The 17,689-nt window shown below is 45.2% G+C and overlaps 1 protein-coding gene across 1 annotated transcript in view; it reads left to right on the top strand.

The window, feature by feature from the left end:
- Positions 1–17,689, top strand: part of LOC144169829 (lachesin-like) — a 144,301-nt gene that overhangs the window by 14,737 nt on the left and 111,875 nt on the right. Inside the window, exon 2 of the mRNA XM_077699194.1 lies at positions 6,693–6,773. Within this exon, the coding sequence (XP_077555320.1) occupies positions 6,693–6,773 (81 nt within the window). The remainder of the gene's footprint in view (positions 1–6,692; positions 6,774–17,689) is intronic.

The following is a 17,689-nucleotide window of genomic DNA, read 5'->3' as shown; positions in this document are numbered from 1 at the left end:
TGCGCGAATCGCAATATCTCCCCCAGTGTTTCGTATACCCACAGAGCAGAACATTTCTGCCTCAACCGGAGCCGCAGCATTCACCGGCGAGCCGCCGCGTAACTCTGCTAGGAAGTACGTACCATACTGCTATGGAGTCTGAAGCATTGACATCGTCGGCGGCAGCAATGTCGGCAGAAGGGAAACCGGCTGATCTGGACTTCCAGGCGAAAAGACCATCCTCACAACGTTCAAAATTACAAGAAGGGAACCCGTTGAACTAAGCAAATTATTTAATACAGGCTTACCGGAGCCTAAATAGGAAATTGTCAAATGCAAATGATCTATTGATATATTAGAAAAGCTTGTCAAGATTATTACCGATAACATTGGCCGCGAAGCAAAGCAACGAATGTAAGTAGTACTCCTGAGCATAAAATCTAAGCATAAAATCTAAACAGGTTCATAAAACAGTCTTTATATTTGTCCACGGCCATTATACAATACAACAGCAACAGCAGAAACACCAAATGAAAAATCAGGAATACGTAAAAACAGAAACTATTGTCATAGAGATCGCCAAAGAAAACATTCTCAACTGTACTCGATTTTATAGTTCTTTTTTATAGACACATACCTGTTTCTACACATAATTTATAACAATCTGTGTGTAATGACTGTGCCGCAATCACCCGTTATACAGTAATAGGCACGGGTTGGGGCTGTTTTTATTTTTATTTTTTTATTTTTTTGTATGCATGTTTTTCTCCTGAGCCCGAAATAAATGAAATAGGAAACGCGGCCGTCTGCGACAGTACGCTGCACATACCTCGCAGCCAAACTCGAAAACATTACTCGGAGTCGAACGAGCACCGAGGGGCGTTCATTAGACATCAGTGCTTTTTCGCACTCTAAACTATAAGAAATCCTCAGGTTACCTCGAAGATTTTTTTTTTAATTTCTTACAGTGGCATTCTAGGTCCTTCCTCCACTCGAGAATCCAGTGGAGGGGATCCTTGAAATCGATTTCCCCATGCATAAGTATTGCGGAATCCTCCCCTCAACCGAGTGGAGGGAGCCAATGTAGTGAAGGAGGGCATCAGGATACGGACCTTAATCTCTATTTTCGTACCACTGGGAAGAGCGCTTGGGACTCGTGTTGCAAAAAGATTCGCGCAAACCGTCATTATCTCGAAGGGCATTCGGTCCGCTTGACCTATAAAGCCGTCCTATGTGAGCCGTCTCGCGAGGACACCGACTGCCTGTGGTATGGGCGATGGTTTCGAGTTTTGCCTCCACAGGGGGATGTTTGTTCTCAAAACGACGCTAGCTGAAACAGCTACCATCCTCTCAGTGCTGCTCCCAGACAAGATGGCGTGTAGAAGCTGCATATTGGTGGCTCTCTTCGCGGTGCTCGTCATGAGCACTAAGACCTGTCCGGAAGGACACCTCTGCGAAACTGGTGAGCACGCGTTAGATCGCCCGTTTTTGTCCGTCAAAGTTTTGCGGAGAGAGATAGAGAGCGAGAGAGTGAGGTTTCTTTTGCATTCTCGCAACAAATGAGGATAAAGTTGCTCGTGTTACGTATTGTTTCAATTTTGAGTTCCCTAGCGTTCTATTTCAAGTTTTCTAGTTTTTTAGAATTGCGGAAGGTGCATAAGGCGCGGAAAGGACCGAGAGGCAAGTTTGCATTTCAATGTTGGAGTGATCTAAGATTCGTCCTAGACGCTCTTCGACCCAACTCCGTCAACCCTAAGATGTCATAATTAAACGCCTTATCCAGCCAACCAGATTCATGGAACGAATTTACGGCTCGGATACGGTACTAGTAGGAACCGATATTTTGTGTGCCCTGTCTTATTTTTTGCCTTGCCCACGGCGGGTCACAAACAGTCGCGAGTTCCGCACGAGCCAATTACTAATCCGCACACATACAGCGAATCCTCGCTACAACAAAGCATTCGGGCCAAAAAACTGAATTCGTTATAAGCGAGACTGCGTTAAATTTGGGGACAATTTGCTCGCCACGCAGTGCAGTAAGGTCTGCAAAAACGTTCGTCTAAAGCGAATTAGACTAAAGTGATTTTGTTATAACAGGGGTGTACTGTACCTGAATACCAGGCAGTCTTAGATGCTGTAGAAACTTTCCCTTGAAATATGTGTCAGCGCATAACGGTGCCGTTGTCCGCGTGATTGTGTCGTCATTTGACTCCTTCATGCCTTTTTACACAATGAATAAGTGAATAAGGACGTCGGCACACCAAGTTTGGAGATGAGCGATCGTTGTCAAAAAAACTGATTAAACTGTAAGTACGGGTGGCAGGACCCGATGAAGAGCCGAATGAACCCACTAGAGAGTGTGCATGGGCACGTCACGGTATTTATCTAGTAATTCGTGCTAGTTACAGCTTGCGATGCAGGTCCTGAAAGTACTAAAGAAAATTGTCTCACGCTCAGCATGAGCGAATGTGATTATAATTTCCGTTGAACCTGTCACTGCTATATAGAAACAAATCGACAGATAGGGACACATGTGGTGTTTTCGCTTTCGGTTCATGGTGCCATTTTTTAAGCCTTTTTTACGAGATAAAAAAAAAAACCCGAAAACAGAATAAACGGAATGCTGTATAACGATGAAGCATCCTTTGAGTCAACAATTAAAACAAACGAACTGTTTCGCAGTATCCTCCGACCTGGCCACTGCACCGACTACAAAGATCAGTCATAAAAACGAAGGTTTTAAACGCAAGAGCATTTGTTAACTCTGCAGGTCAAATTCTGGAGTCGCGACCAAGAGATGGCCGACAAAGAGATGACCCACAGTGCGATACTGAACACGCTGCTCTGGTGATTTCATGTCATTCAAATTACAGCACTCTTGACCGAAGGTTGAAGCTACGACCATAGCAAGTATCTCCGACAGAATTATAGTTTTACAGTAGGAATTATCCAGTTATAGCTACTGGAAGGAGCCTAAAACTGTGGCAGCACACTCCCTCCTCCTTTGGCTACTTCTGCATAAAAACGAAATGAAAAAGCGGTAGAAAACAGTTGAAGCTGCGCATTTCCCGCTCTGGATACGAACTTTTTTTGTAAAAAGTTTTTCCCATTCAAGCTAACACATAGTGAGGTAAATGCCAGGCCAAATGTTAACTTTTCAGAAATTGCAAGTAGACCACTGGAGTGCGGAGGCGAATTTGAAAAAAAATCTCATGACGCCAAAAACATGGCGCGCCGACCGATGAGCAACATCGCGTGATTCTTTTATGTACTCCATTCACTATAAACACGCAAACTAAGAGCCTGGGTGGATGTTGCAAAGATTGGACAAAATACGCCTTCGATAAGCATCCTTAGTTCGACTTCACAAGTCAGAAGGCTGCTGATATATAGAGATTGTTCGCAAGTTGGCCCCATCAAAGCATTTCAGATGTAGAAAAGCTTTAAAAAGTGTTACAGGGTCCCTTTAATCAGTGTCCGTCTCAGTGTTCGCGCAAAACGGGACCGCGCAAAACACGCGAAACAGGGGAGAACAAATGCTAACGCAATACTTTCGCATAAAGCTCATTGTTCGCTTTCACATTTTTGCTTACGCTCAACGCAGAAATTCCCATCCCAAAGCACAGCATTACTTTTTTGCGTCGAAATAGCCAAACAGGGTGAATTAGCTCAAATACAGCTCTGTACTTCCGTTAAATCCGATTTGCGCTCGATTGGCTTATCAAAAGCAGAGCAGCGGTTTTCAGGTCCTTTTTTTCGGAAGCTGCCCGAATAAGCTCTCATCGGCAGCCGCGTTTCTCGTGGAAAAGGATTATGGTTGCGAGGCAGGTATTCGCCGTATTCAGAGGTGGCTTTTGTCAAAAGCGCATTTGCAAGGCTTTCAGGGCGCGTAGTCCCGTTTGGAATACTCGGAAGAGAACAAGCCTTTCATGCACTGAGATTACCAGCAGGGACTTATCGGGCTTGAACATGATTGGGTTTATAAAAATAATTCTTTATTAACCATCTTAGCATCAGTAAGAAATTTGTGCGTATTTTCTAGCTTTGCTGTAATTGTCGCCTAAAGACGATAGTATTTTGGTGCCGCTGCCGCGTAACTGCCTCTTCCTCTCCCCTCGCCTACTTCTCACTCTGTCACCCTCCTGTCTCGGCCCTTAAACAACAAAGTCAATTAAAGTTTTCCGAATTCAATTTAATCTTCTAGCGGTCGCACTGCTGGTGCGATATCAGGTGGGTTCTTTTGTTACTGTTGTGTTCGTCGCTCACGCCACGTGCTCGAGCCTTTAGCACGAGCACTTTCTGTGTTTTCAGCTTAAAAGGGTACTGAAGTGATTTGTAAACGTTGTGGGATTACTAGCACAAGTTGTAGTCCGGAGTCCATATGCCACGTTTCGACCATTCTTGGCGCGTTTACGCGAATTCATTCAGTAGAAAAATCCATTTGAAAATGCTGTCCTTTTCTCTGCATCCTCGCCCAATTTCTTTGGCGTTTTCGTGTGTCATCAGGACGAGATGTCTTGGCTTGACCTTTGACTGAGCTACGGCACGGCTCGCCGACCTTCCGGCAGAATCAGTCGGCCCAGCGTTTAGTCCGCCAGCCGCCGACGGGTCGTCGCAATTCGTTCGCTCAGTTGAAAAGATAAGCCACGACACGTTTGTGAATAGGTCTCTCCACACAAGTCCTGCACAAGCGCACATGCGACGCTTCGCTGACTGGTACGCTAGTAGGAAAATCTAAGGTCACTTAAAGGCGGGAGAAGTCAGCGAAGGCAATATAGGTACTAAGGAAATAAAATCAACTGAAACGTTTACCGTACAGCGTAAAACCACAGAGCAGGAAGCGCTTTTTTGCGCTGGGTGAGCAAGCACAGCGGTCAGCAGCACGACCACACATCTGCGAACGCTTTTCCGTCTAAGAAATGCTATTGCTAGACGTGAGATATTGTGGAAATTATGGGGGACGCTTACTGCACGAGCACTATGCTACAAATAGTCACCTAAGCTGTTTGAAATGCTAAAACTAAATAAAACTGTAAAGTGGCTATACATTATATACCTTATATTTCCTATACCGGTAGTGTTGGTCCGTGCCCGAGTGGTCTGGAACGCTGAGTATGTTATTTTGCAAGTCGCAAGTTCAAATTCCCGAGGGTGAATTCTTTTCTTTTTTGTAAATTGATTTTTTCGTTTTCGGCCGATGTTTTCTGTACTGAACTCACCATTTTTGGGCCGTAACGTGCCCTGCTCCGCGAGCGAGCTCGCAGAACGCGCGTAGACTGACACAGACGCGCTCGCGAGTTCTCGTTGGCGTGCTGTTGCCACAAGCACCGACTGCTTGCGGGCAGTGGGCACAGGCCAGAATCAGCAGACCCTTGGCCTGGTGCGAACGGGCGTTCATTCACTGCGTAGGCCTCTGCCAGTGATCGGTGCGATTCCAAGCCGTCCTGGGAGGCTTATCTTAGGCATTTTACAGCCGACAACATGGCAAAGCATGGTATGGCGATTATTGAGATATCGAGAATTCCCATCCTACGATAACGTCGGATGTCAAGCATGTTGTTTTAACGGAACCAAAACCGAAACTTTTTTAAATGCTAATTTTGGACATCGTCCAATCACGGTGCACGTCCTCCCGACGTCACAGCCTTTAATTGGTGCGGCCGCCGCAGACCGCGCATGGTAGTTTTTCTTCTTTCGGGCTTGATAAAATAATAACCGACTTATCAACCGGATAAAGGATGAAAAGTGTGTTAATTTGAGCCAGTCTACGCAGTGCAAGCAAAAATGGGAGCTTGACAAATTCACTTCAGTGTCCCTTTAAAATATACCTTTTTAATGCGTGTTTCCTTTGCAATCGCAAAAATGACTCATTCGTCTATTCCTAATTAAAAATACACTGCTCGTATCGGCCCTGCATTTATGCTTTGCCCAAAATTCGCCTCATGGTTTCTCTTTGTTGAACAATTTTGACAAGTACGAAGTATTTTTTCAGATTTAGGTATTCGGAAAGGTTTAGCTTATATAAACCTGTCGCTCAAGATTTATTTAACCTCGGTCCGGACGGCTGAATCGAGGGACAGACAGACAGACCGACACAGGAACAGAATTTTTGGGCTCAAGTAACCGAATAAAGATTAACGGGCTCAAAGATCCCTGAATAGAACAAAATAAGAAATCATTAATTAAAGGTTACTCTAATAGTAAGATAATTGCGATTTCAGCATCGTTGGAAATCTTAAGCTTTGTTAAATCCGCTACTCATTTTGGAAGGGTAATCAACACGAGCGAAGAGTGGTGCCTGTGAATTTATTGGAGAACTACTTTTTTTCGACAAGATGAGTAGCCTCCATCAGGGCGAATCTGTATGTGTATATATATATATATGTATATGTATATGTATGTATGTATGTCAATATATATATATATATATATATATATATTTTTTTTTTCCTTTCTGTGGGTACTGCGTACTGCGTAAAAAAGTGCGTACTTTTTCCTCCTTCTGTGCGTCCCTCGACCGTTCATATCGAACGGTCAAGGGAGATTGCCGGTCACGTTGGGGCTACCATATTACACTGCACGGAACGGCCGCCTCTGACCTTCCTTGCACTGTGTAGCCTTGAAGCTGACCACACAGCTATGCTAAATGATCTGAAAACCGTGCTGTGCTTTCTAGGCCATGCTTGTGACTATCCTTGGTGATATTATTTCAGGACGCTTGAGGAATGCAGAAAGTCTTGGAGCCATCTTCAAGACGAGCGTTCGAGACAGAGATGGTCTTCCCCACTCAAGCGGTGCGTATAAATATCATTTCTCATATATTTATAAGGGTTGATTTGGCTATTTCTATTAAAGTAGAATAGCGTTGACTGCGATGGTGCCAAGAGGTTAACACATTTCCCGATATGCTCATGCAATAAATAGTAGCTGTTAAACAGAAATACAGACAAACGATGTGATAAGGTGTTTCTGCACCCTAAAACATTCAAAAATGGTTAAAGTGTACGTCGTATTATTAGGTATACATTACCTGAAACGAATGTACTGATGCACTTGCGTCAGGGGAAAGGGTATTCAAAAGTTTTGAGACACAAAAAAGAACCATATATTATTTTTATTGTTGAAGTTTCTCAAGCTGCTCGTCATGACACCTTACGCGGATGTGACTTCCGTAAAACTTTTCTGAAAATGGTCTTTTCCTCCAATTTTTTCGAGTGCGGTAAACTGCATCTCGTAAGTGGGCTTGAGGGCTTCTTGATCTGTAGAAAATTCCGCACTGCTGGAGACGGCAGATAATTATACTCAATTAGTTAAAAATCAGAAGCCCCTCCATCTAACGACGGGGATGGATAAAGCGCGAGTATTCCTTACGTGGGAAAAGCAAATGGCGTGGTGCCAAAGCCAAAGCCGCGGCAATCAAAGCCAAAGCGTCAACGATTAAAGGTAAACCACGGGAAAGTCAACGTCTATGCGTCAACGATCAAAGTGCTAACTGCATGCCTATCAAAGTACAAACTCAGACAACAGTAAGCGAATAGCTCACGAGAAAGCATAGCGCACCCACCCCCCCTCCGCCATACGCACACACACACACACACACACATCGATCGTCGTCGTTAAACCACCGTCGTCACCCGAAATCCAAACTGCCAAACTTAGCTTAAGTCCTGAGCCAACGCCCGCGCTACGAAACCGAAGAAAATGCTGATCGTCCCGAATGTAATAATGGCGCAGCCGGATGGACGTTGGCTTCATAACGCGAGGGCCCCAGGCTTCATTCCGAGCACTGGAAGCGTTCTAATTTTTTTTTCACTTTACATAAAATCGCGATCATCGTCACATAAAGTTGGGTTTCCTGCAGTGCGTTTCGGGTGGACTATAGACGACATTAGGGAGAGGCTGAACGCCTAAACCCAAAACGGCACAGTGGACGTGTACCACCTTTTACAACTGCGAACTGCATAACAGAGCGTTGGCTGTTTATGCCGAGCAGGAAGCGCTGTCATGATGCACGGCGATGCCCAGCAGTGCGGTTTTTATTACAGTTAACAGAACTCTAGCCGAAAAGTTTCGGTCGACGTACCTGTTCACCGCTGAGCACGTAGTGTTTTACTTCCTCATGGGTACAGTTGCGGCATAGCGGATATTGTCGGGCGAAAGACACCTACATTTTTTCCCCAAATTGAAGTCCACTTTTCCCCTGGTAGACTCTTCAATAAAAAAAAAAAAAAAAAAAAACAATTTGCTCTGTAAAGTCACGCTTATTATGAAACCGATGTTGCAAATCCTGTTTTCGTATGCTACCATGTCAATAAAATGTCAAGAAGCTGCCTTCATCGAATACAACCAATATTTTTTTCGCCCCATGAAACCCCGATGTACAGTTTTCTATCCTTCAAAGTGTCAGTCCCCCATTTGAATGAATCTTCGCCAACTTGTCAGGTGCTGCAGCAGTATTTTCTGCAACGATTGCATTCCGATCTGTCGTTTGCCTTGTGAGCGTTTAAATGTCACTCGTTCAGGAGCCCACTGCGTGCCGATTGCTCCCCATGCCTCTAAACGACGTGCGGCCTGCTGCAAGTTCTTAAAACCACCAAAGCACTCTTACATGGAAGCAGCAGTGTCTGAAAATATTGGCAGTAAAGGCGTTGCTCTACCGTCTATTCTCGCCTGCGTACACTTAGTTAGCATTGGGCGGGCATCTTTTATTAGCACGCAAGCACGCGTGGTCAACGTGTCCTCGGTTCCTTCGTGAGATCCCAGAACAAAGATACCAGCGAATGCGCAGGCGCAGGGAGAACCCACGAGTAGCAGTAGTAGTAGAAAACTATTTTATGAAGTATGGATGGGAAAGGTTAGAAGGGTTGCAGGGCTTTGTAAAAACAAAACTACATGCCCCGTTGTTTTTCCCTGACTTGGAGCAATAAACTTTGTGGCGTTCTCACGAAACACATTCTGAATTTCTTCTTTTTAAAATGTGTCTGTTGCTAGAAATAATTCGTTAAATCGGGAATGGCGCTGAAAAGATTTCGTTAGTTCGAGTTCATAAAAGCATTGAGCCGCATACGCACCTGCGGGGAATCCGAATTTGGTTGTTAGATGGAGAAATTCATACGATCGGGTTTCGCTAGATCGAGCTTTACTGTATTAGCATAATAATCTAAAGATTCAAAGATTCAAAGATTTTTATTTTCTCAGAAGTACGAGAAGGCAGGCTGGTACTAAAGAATACGAGCGCAGGTTCCGCGTACGCGTCTGGGTTTGGCGCGTTGTGCACGAACAGTGGGCCCCATGTGCATCGCTCAGGAACACTCAGTAGCAACGTACGTGGCTAGTGATACACTACGCCTGTACACCAGGCTCCTCACGAGGCTGCCATCTCACTATCTAGCGCAGCTCCCTCAGAATCGACCACGATCTGCGTTCTCAGCCATTGCCCCAACACACAGGGCTGAAATCTCGTCGAGGTGCGCCCCTGCGGTTACACCATCCTCCCCGCTGTGGTGCCTGAAACAACCGGCAATCGGCAAAAACGCCGACTTACCGTCATTGACTCTTCAACAGCTTACAATGCTGTTACTGCAAGAATGGTAGAACGACCGAGAATATGTATACACGGATGGCTCAGTAACGTCATCCAGTTCGGCAGGTGCGGAGTTTGCGCCAGTAGATTTTGCCACAACTCGATTCCGTGTTGCCCATAAAGCAACTTGCAGCCATTCGTGAGGCTCTTCATCGCGTTATCGGAGCTAGTCCTCAAAACTGGGCTACCTTTTCCGACTGCACGGCTGTTTCACAAATGTTACGCGCAGCCCTGTACTACGGCCCCCACCACCAACTGGTGACAGAGGTTAGAGAAAAATTCCATCAAGCAATCACACATGGCCATGACATAATATTCCAGTGGCTCGCAGGTCACTGCCGATTCATCGGCAACGTATTGGCGTATGTAAGTTTGTCTCAAACTGTTCTTAGTGATCGCCGTAATCCGTAACGAGTTAGCACGCACAAAAATGGGCGCGGAAATATTTCCTATTGAACATATCTCAGCAAACACCACTGCGAGCAGGAATTTAACCCTGACGCTTAAAAAAGCGTGAGGCGATTCTGGAGTGAACATGGCTAATATGAAGTATTCTCCGAGCGTCATTTCTTTTTATTTTTATTGAGTTAGTGATCTAAAACTCCAGCCATCCGACCAGCCCCTGGAGTGCCCATGAGATACCTGTAGTATGCGATTAAATGCCTAGATCTTTTCCGCTCCCTGCCTTCAGCAGCTTTCTTTTTATTAACACCCGGTAATACTTTATATCTGCTCGAAATTTCGGCCGTTGCTGCGTTGAGTCTATTTTGCCAAACCATGATGAGTGCTTCTTCTACCGTCTGGGCTTCACAACAACACAAAACTTGCCGATATAACTCAGGAGTTTCACTTGCATAGCAGCAAAGGAGTCACGGTTGAGCGCCATGGTTTCTGGATTTGGGAGCAGAGCACACTGGATTCGATCCTCGCTTCTAACAAGGGCGTTGAATGCAAATTCACAAAGAGGCGAAAAAGCTCTAACGTAGGTAAGCCACTGAAACAGTTGTCGCATGCCCAATAGCTTTATTTGCATGCTATCCGTTTCCTTACGGAACAACTTCGTGTGGAATCCCGTTACACCTGACAGTACAGCTTCTTAACAGGACTAAATTTAGCAGGGATTCGAACGCTGCGAATTCTGTCGTGCAAGTCCCCTTGTTTTGCCAATTTTGGGAAGAAAACAGAATCAGCGCAGCAACTTCTCCGTCGTAAATTGATCGTCGTGGACAGGGGCATTCATTTAGTGCATGACGAACAACTTGAGGCCTCTCTGACAAGCCGACAGTGAGCACGGAACTTCTTCAAACAATTCCATTTGCGGTGGTCTTCACGTGACAAACCGTTCGTGCATGAAGGGAGCAGGCTGATGAGATTACTCAGTATTCAGTCTTGCCCTGAAGAAAATGCCCGCGATGTGCATTCTGTTTCACCGCATCGAGGAGCAGAGCGGCAAAAGTTGGAACACAACTTATTTTCCAGCAGAGTAGTTCTCACTGCCCCAAATCTGTCCAATTGACGGAGATGATTCTCAACCGTTCGCTCTTCCTTTGCCAAAACAAGGGCGCACCGAGCTAGAAAGAACACCCCGAAACACGTCACTCATGAAAGCGCATATGTGTCAACAGGTTTCAACCACGTAGAGTGACGAACGACGACGTCGCGAGACGGCGCCCAACCGCACCAGATGATCCCGGCCGCGAAGCGGGAAAAAGATTCACCCATTGTCCTCGGCTATCAGTCCCGGCGCTATTTGCGCTCGGCCCAGAGGACAATACGCGCTTTGTTCCATCTTCATCGCGCACGCCGGGAGCCTTCTCTACTGCCGCTGCTGCGCAAAGATCTCGTTCAACAAGTACCCATCCTGGCGAAAGAATTATCAAAGAGAATTGGAGCAAGGCGAGAGCGTTTAGGGAAATAATACGCGTATATATAATATAAAAACAAGAGAAATGAGGGAAGAGAAACGGACAACGTGCGAGCATGTCCCTTCCAGCGTAGCGAGCTAGGGTCTTTGGGCAGAGGAGACGCGCGCGCACACAATGGAAAAGGGGGTGGCGGGCTCCACGTGCGGAGGAGAGAGAGAAAGGGTGCGAAGAGGGAGAGGAGGAGAGGAAATTTCGCGCGCGCATTCAAGCGCGGAAATAATACTGCATTCTGGCGAGGTGAAAAGCAAAAGTGGAACGACTCGGAACAATGAAAACGCCGAGACGAAGAAGACAGAGCTGCTGCCGCAGCCGCGGTTAAAATATATTGCGTTCGAGATTTTTCGGCCTCTGCTCTATCGCCGGACCGAATTTTGCCTTTTTTTTCTCGCCGCCGCCTTTATATTAGCGTAACTTTCTGGACGGGAAACTTTGATTTTCCCGCGCTTTGAACACGGGGTCCTCTTTCTCGTATTTTTTGCGCCCCTCCCCTCCTTTCATCTTTGGAGTCCGCTCTTTCCCCCGCTTCCGCTCCGGCGGCCGGAACTCAATTCGCTTTGCGTAGCTTCTTTCGAATCTGGCGGGCTATACCGGCGGCTCTCGCGGGGCAGCGAGAACAAGTGCTTACGCTGGACGCTTCCGTTTTTAGGTGATCCGGCAGCAACAACAACAAATTGAAAAACAGAAGGCTTTAGTTTAATGTGAAGGATGCGCGCGGAACAGAATTTTGCTGCATTTGGGTCCTCGTGAATCCACTTTTGTCCTTTTATTTATTTTTTTTTTTACGAAAATGCCAGACAACCTGCACGCAACAACATAACAAGCTCCGGGATGAACATCCTCCGTCCTTCTCTGTCGGCCCTCTATCAGGGCAACTTTTTTTGCGAAAAGTGTCGCGAGTTTAAAGTACGAAGTATTAGAGAAGTATTAGAGAAAGAGAAGGGACGAGTGAAGGACCCGAAAGTATAACCAGTGGTGGAATGCAATTTCTGCGTGTCCGGGCGGTGAGAGAAAGAGGGATGGCACAAATCTTGCCTTTTCCGGTCGCTACGCTTGGTTTGACGGCTATGCAAGGAAGCATTTCAACCAGGGAAGAAAAAAAAATCATGCCGATGTAGGTAGTGGCGCCTCCTAGAACTTTCCTTGCACCTCGCGTGTTCTTTTACGCATTTTCCGAGCTGTCCGCACGTTGCTCATAACAGCACCAGTGTAGAGCACAGAGTTTGACACAGCACGGTTGAACGAAAGTATCTAAAGTGGGCTTTAATCGGGAAGATCTTTACTATTTTTTTTGTGTTTTTCGGTCCTTTAATTCTACCCGCATTTTTGCACACGGAAGTTTTTCCTTATTTGAGCAACTTCCGCTTGGTACAAGGAACGTGGGTAATGCTATGTGTTATTAATTTATTGTCATTAATAAGCCGTGTGGTCTGTTTTAATAATTTCGCCGTGGGAAAGTGCGGCCCTCGTATGGGGCACGCTAGCATGGTACTCGAGAGGACATGTTCTTCACGTTCTGGTACATTACTCTTGTTTGTTTTAAGAGTAATGTTTGTGGGGAACTCTAATTTCCGATGAGCCCGCTTTTTTCATGGGTGTATATTTTCCACTCCAATATTTCTCCGGCTCCATAAGGAAGTTGCCTCATAAAAAACTGAGCTCGAATAAGATAATTTTACCGTCCACTCAACTTTTTTCGCATTATTTCCTCAATGTGGTATTTACGAACGCCCGTGAGGGAAATAAAGCATACGTATCGCAGTTGTCTTTGTCCTTCATTCACTTCATGGGATGGTTTACTCTAGACGCAGGCGAGTACTGATTTGTCTCCCCTAAATGTCAACTTTTCTATGATGTTTGGTGAGCTTGGAAGAATTTCGCTGTAATGTATTCCCTTAGTGCTTGCAGAAATTAAGCAAATATTTCCAACGAGAAGTCATCTAAACGGGCCGTCACAGTGTTTTGCTGCCTACTGGAGGCAGCTTATTGAGTATTGTAGCATGAGTTTTCAGTTGCATATTTTTGTTGAGAAAAATTGACGCTCTTTTCGCTTGTGATAGAATTTTTTTACAATAAATTAAAAATTTCTACAGAACACAAAGTATTACGTGAAGCTCGTAAAAAAATATGCCGTTTATTGTTTCCTTCGTTGTAAATGCACCAACCCCCGAGGTTTCTTTCCCTAAATTAGAGGGAGCTCGGAGGTCTTTTACTCCCTTTTGTTTCCTAATCCCACATGCTCGTTTCCTGTCCCTGAGCGTTACTCCTCTGACTCGTCTCTCCATGGCTCGTTGGGACGACCCACGTTTTCTTTTTCGGTGCTCAGTAAGTCCCCAAGTTTTTGCTCCATAAGTCATCAAAGGGAGTATGCATTGGCTGTATGACTTTATGTAGTGATTACTTTAGACAGCTCCCCGATGCTTTCCAGGCCACAGTAATTCTACGCCTGATTATTTCCGGCTCCAGATTTGGATCGCCATTATTAACTTGCCCGAGATAGTTACACTCACGCCCCTCTTTAAGTAATTCGTTGGCAAGGCTGATGGTGGCACTTTCTGTAGGTTAATTTGTAATTAATTTTAGGTATCTTTATTAGCAACCCTTCGACTAAGGTTTCGCACAACTCGATGAGAAATTGAGATAAGAAAATTTAGTGGCAATGACTGAACTCGAACACGGAGAGGCAAACATTCGGACAGCGCTGGAGAGAGGAGTTGGAAATCTGGGGGCCGGGGCGGTGCAGGCATTTGCCCTGCAGTCGTAGTTGATATGATAATTATGATGTTGATGACGGTATAATTCCGGGCATGGTACTATATGACTCACCACTTTCGCGTTCACCGGAGCCACACCATTTCTGTATTATTTCAAGTTTTCGTTCTGATTTCTCAAGTAGAGATATGCGCACAGCGATCGTGTGGCAGGTTGACAAGGTGTTATTCATCATCCGAGGTAAAATACCTTTATGGTAATCTAAAGTGGGGAAACCAGAAGAATGGTACAGCATTTAATAATTTTAAAAGGGTAGCCGAATCATAATAGGAAAAAAACCCAGTTGCTAAAAGTGGCAAAATGCACGGCTGTCGTATGACATGCGAATTGCCTCCAGAACCGATGCCAACATTCTAAATGACTAAAAATATGTACTAACATTCTTACAAAATAGCGAACCCAATAACGGTAGCACCCTTAATTATGCAACTATGTATAGACGGGGCCGCTTACAATTTATATTCTAAAATATAATCTGAGAACAGAACAAGCTACCAATATAATTAATCGATTTTAGTCTTCTACCAAGAACAATTCCACCGAAAAGCTTTGTGTGCTGTAACTTTTATCGAAAGTTTCCATTAGTTATAAATAGTAACATTTTAATTAAAATGTCGGAAACTTCAATAGCCCAAGGCGATGCTTCTATACAAGGTTGGTTCTCAGAAATCGGCAGTTATTTTTTGATAAATTGGATGACGAAGTACTTTGAGCCGCGGAAATGTGCGTGGTTCTTGCGTTCAAGAAGCAAAGATATTGAGTTACGTCTTAAAACGGCGTACGCGATGTTTCGTAACTTCTCATATTCGAGGGCCATGTACGACGTTCTGTCGATGTTCTGGCGCTCACATTGTTCCGTAATTAGCCGATAGCGCTCGCGTGGACTTGACAGCTTCTAAGGTTACATAAGAGGCTATTGAATGGAGACGCAATTTCTGACTCAGGACTTTCCCTATTACATCGCGAAAGCGACGCTGTTCTTTCGTATTTGTCTAGTCCAACTTATCACTTGGTCGCAAGGAAGCTTGGTAAACAATATTAAAGCAGCAGAAAACGTCTGGAATTCACTAATACGATGTGTACAAGCGAAAGAGAAACGTACACTACCCACATCTTGGTATCAGCTTGCGTTCTTTCCTTAAGATTTTTTTGTTCCTATCGCTATATTAACGCTATGTTTGAGGATTCATGCTTCTTGAAGCTGAAACCCCTACGCCTACGCTGTAGCGGTAGTTTTACTGTCCGCTACTCCTGAAGCAATTGTTGGGAAATTTCACTACAAAAGCCCCGTCGAACGAGGCAACTGTCTTTACAAGGAAAGATAAGCTCAGTGTTGCATTTTCGCAGCTTCTTGGCCGTCCCGAATAAAGGGCCCCGGCTGTGCTAATTGCATCGATTCAGAATGCGCGTGCAGCGTCAATTGGGTTACAACGCCGCCATCGATTAGAGAGCGCGGCTTGACAAAGGCCCGTGTTGTGTCATCTTTTAACCTCATTTGGAGCCCAGGGAAGACTGACGCAAGCTAGCAGGTCGAGGTGGCGGCGGAGGCGCCTTACGCGTGCGGAACGAACACTTCCGTTTTGTTAGCCGTATCGACTCCCCGGGACAGACCTGGCGGCCAGCCACAGTGCTGACCACCATGCATCACGCGGACCCCCAGAGAGTGTTGCCGGCGGAAGATAAGCCGGCACTTTTGTTTTCTTGCGCGCGGTTGCTGCTTGCGCGGGTCGATGGCGCCTCTGCCTGCCTTTTGTCCGCTTACATAAAAGAGCAGCGGTTGTGCAATGGAACGAGAACGCGTATTCCTCGCAGGCAACAGCTTGTTAGCGCGACTCAGTACTCCGCTGGGCTCGCGCACATCCATGCATGCGCACGTGTACGCAGGTTGGTACGTCTATATGTCCGAATTCGTAAGGTCGTTTGCGAAAGGCATATAATAATAGTAACGAAATATTCCTTTTGGGGCGAGATTTCAGAGAGGAGCAAAAAGCGCAGCAATGCCACAGGTTGGCGTGTCCTATGCGGCTGTTGGTAGCGACACAAGAAACAAAAGCAAACACATGAATGAAAACCAGTATTTCACTTCAGGTGGTTGAAACAAAGGCATCAGTGGGAAGGTTATTGAAAATAGATTGTATAAAATAAAATACCACCGTCATTACACCTGAATGCGATGATGGTTTCATTGGTGACGTGCGGGGACAGCAGAACTAATATTAACAGATCAGAAGGTGGGAAGTACGATTTAAATGCGCAAAGACACACACACACACACACACACACACACACACACACACACACACACACACACACACACACACACACACATATATATATATATATATATATATATATATATATATATATATATATATATATATATATATATATATACATATATATATATATATATATATATCCCACCAGTAACGACCGAAGAAGTAAGGAAGGCTCTGAAAGAAATGAAAGGGGGCAAAGCACCTGGTGAGGATCAGATAACAGCAGACCTCTTGAAGGATGGCGGAGAAATTGTACTTGAAAAACTGGCAAACCTGTATACGCAATGCCTAATGACCGCAATGGTACCGGAATCTTGGAAGAACGCGAACATCATCCTAATCCACAAGAAAGGCGACATGAAGGACTTGAAAAACTACAGGCCGATCAGCTTACTGTCAGTCGTCTACAAGGTATTTACCAAGGTAATCGCTAACCGAATCTCTGCAACCTTATATTTCAGTCAACCTAAAGAACAAGCAGGGTTCCGTAAAGGTTATTCAACAATGGACCATATTCACACGATCAATCAGGTGATAGAGAAGTGCGCTGAGTATACTCAACCCCTCTATATAGCCTTCATAGATTATGAGAAAGCATTTGACTCGGTCGAAACCCTAGCAGTCATTCAGGCATTACGGAACCAGGGGGTAGATGAGCATTATGTAAGAATACTAGAGGATATCTATAATGGGTCTACAGCTACCATCATCCTCCATAAGGAGAGCAGTAAAATACCTATAAGGAAGGGTGTCAGACAAGGAGACACAATCTCTCCAATGTTATTCACAGCATGCTTACAAGAAGTATTCAGAACGTTGGATTGGGAACAGGTGGGAGTAAGGGTTAATGGAGAATACCTCAGTAACCTCAGATTTGCTGATGACGTTGCCTTGCTAAGTAACTCGGGGGACGAATTGCAAAGCATGCTTTCCGCACTGGGCGAACAGAGTAGAACCGTGGGCCTGAAAATTAATATGCAGAAAACTAAAGTAATGATCAATAACCTCGGGACAGCACAGCAGTTTGAGATAGATGGCGAGGCAGTGGAAGTGGTAAGCGAATATATATACTTAGGCCAAGTTGTGACCCCAGATCCCAACCATGAGGCAGAGATAATTAGAAGGATCAGAATGGGGTGGGGTACATATGGCAG

This window comes from Haemaphysalis longicornis, unplaced genomic scaffold (assembly GCF_048455015.1).
Source record: "Haemaphysalis longicornis isolate Haplotype H1 unplaced genomic scaffold, Haemaphysalis longicornis Haplotype H1 scaffold_2, whole genome shotgun sequence".
NCBI classification, from domain to species: Eukaryota; Metazoa; Arthropoda; class Arachnida; order Ixodida; family Ixodidae; genus Haemaphysalis; species Haemaphysalis longicornis.
This window is presented reverse-complemented; position numbering and strand designations above follow the sequence as displayed.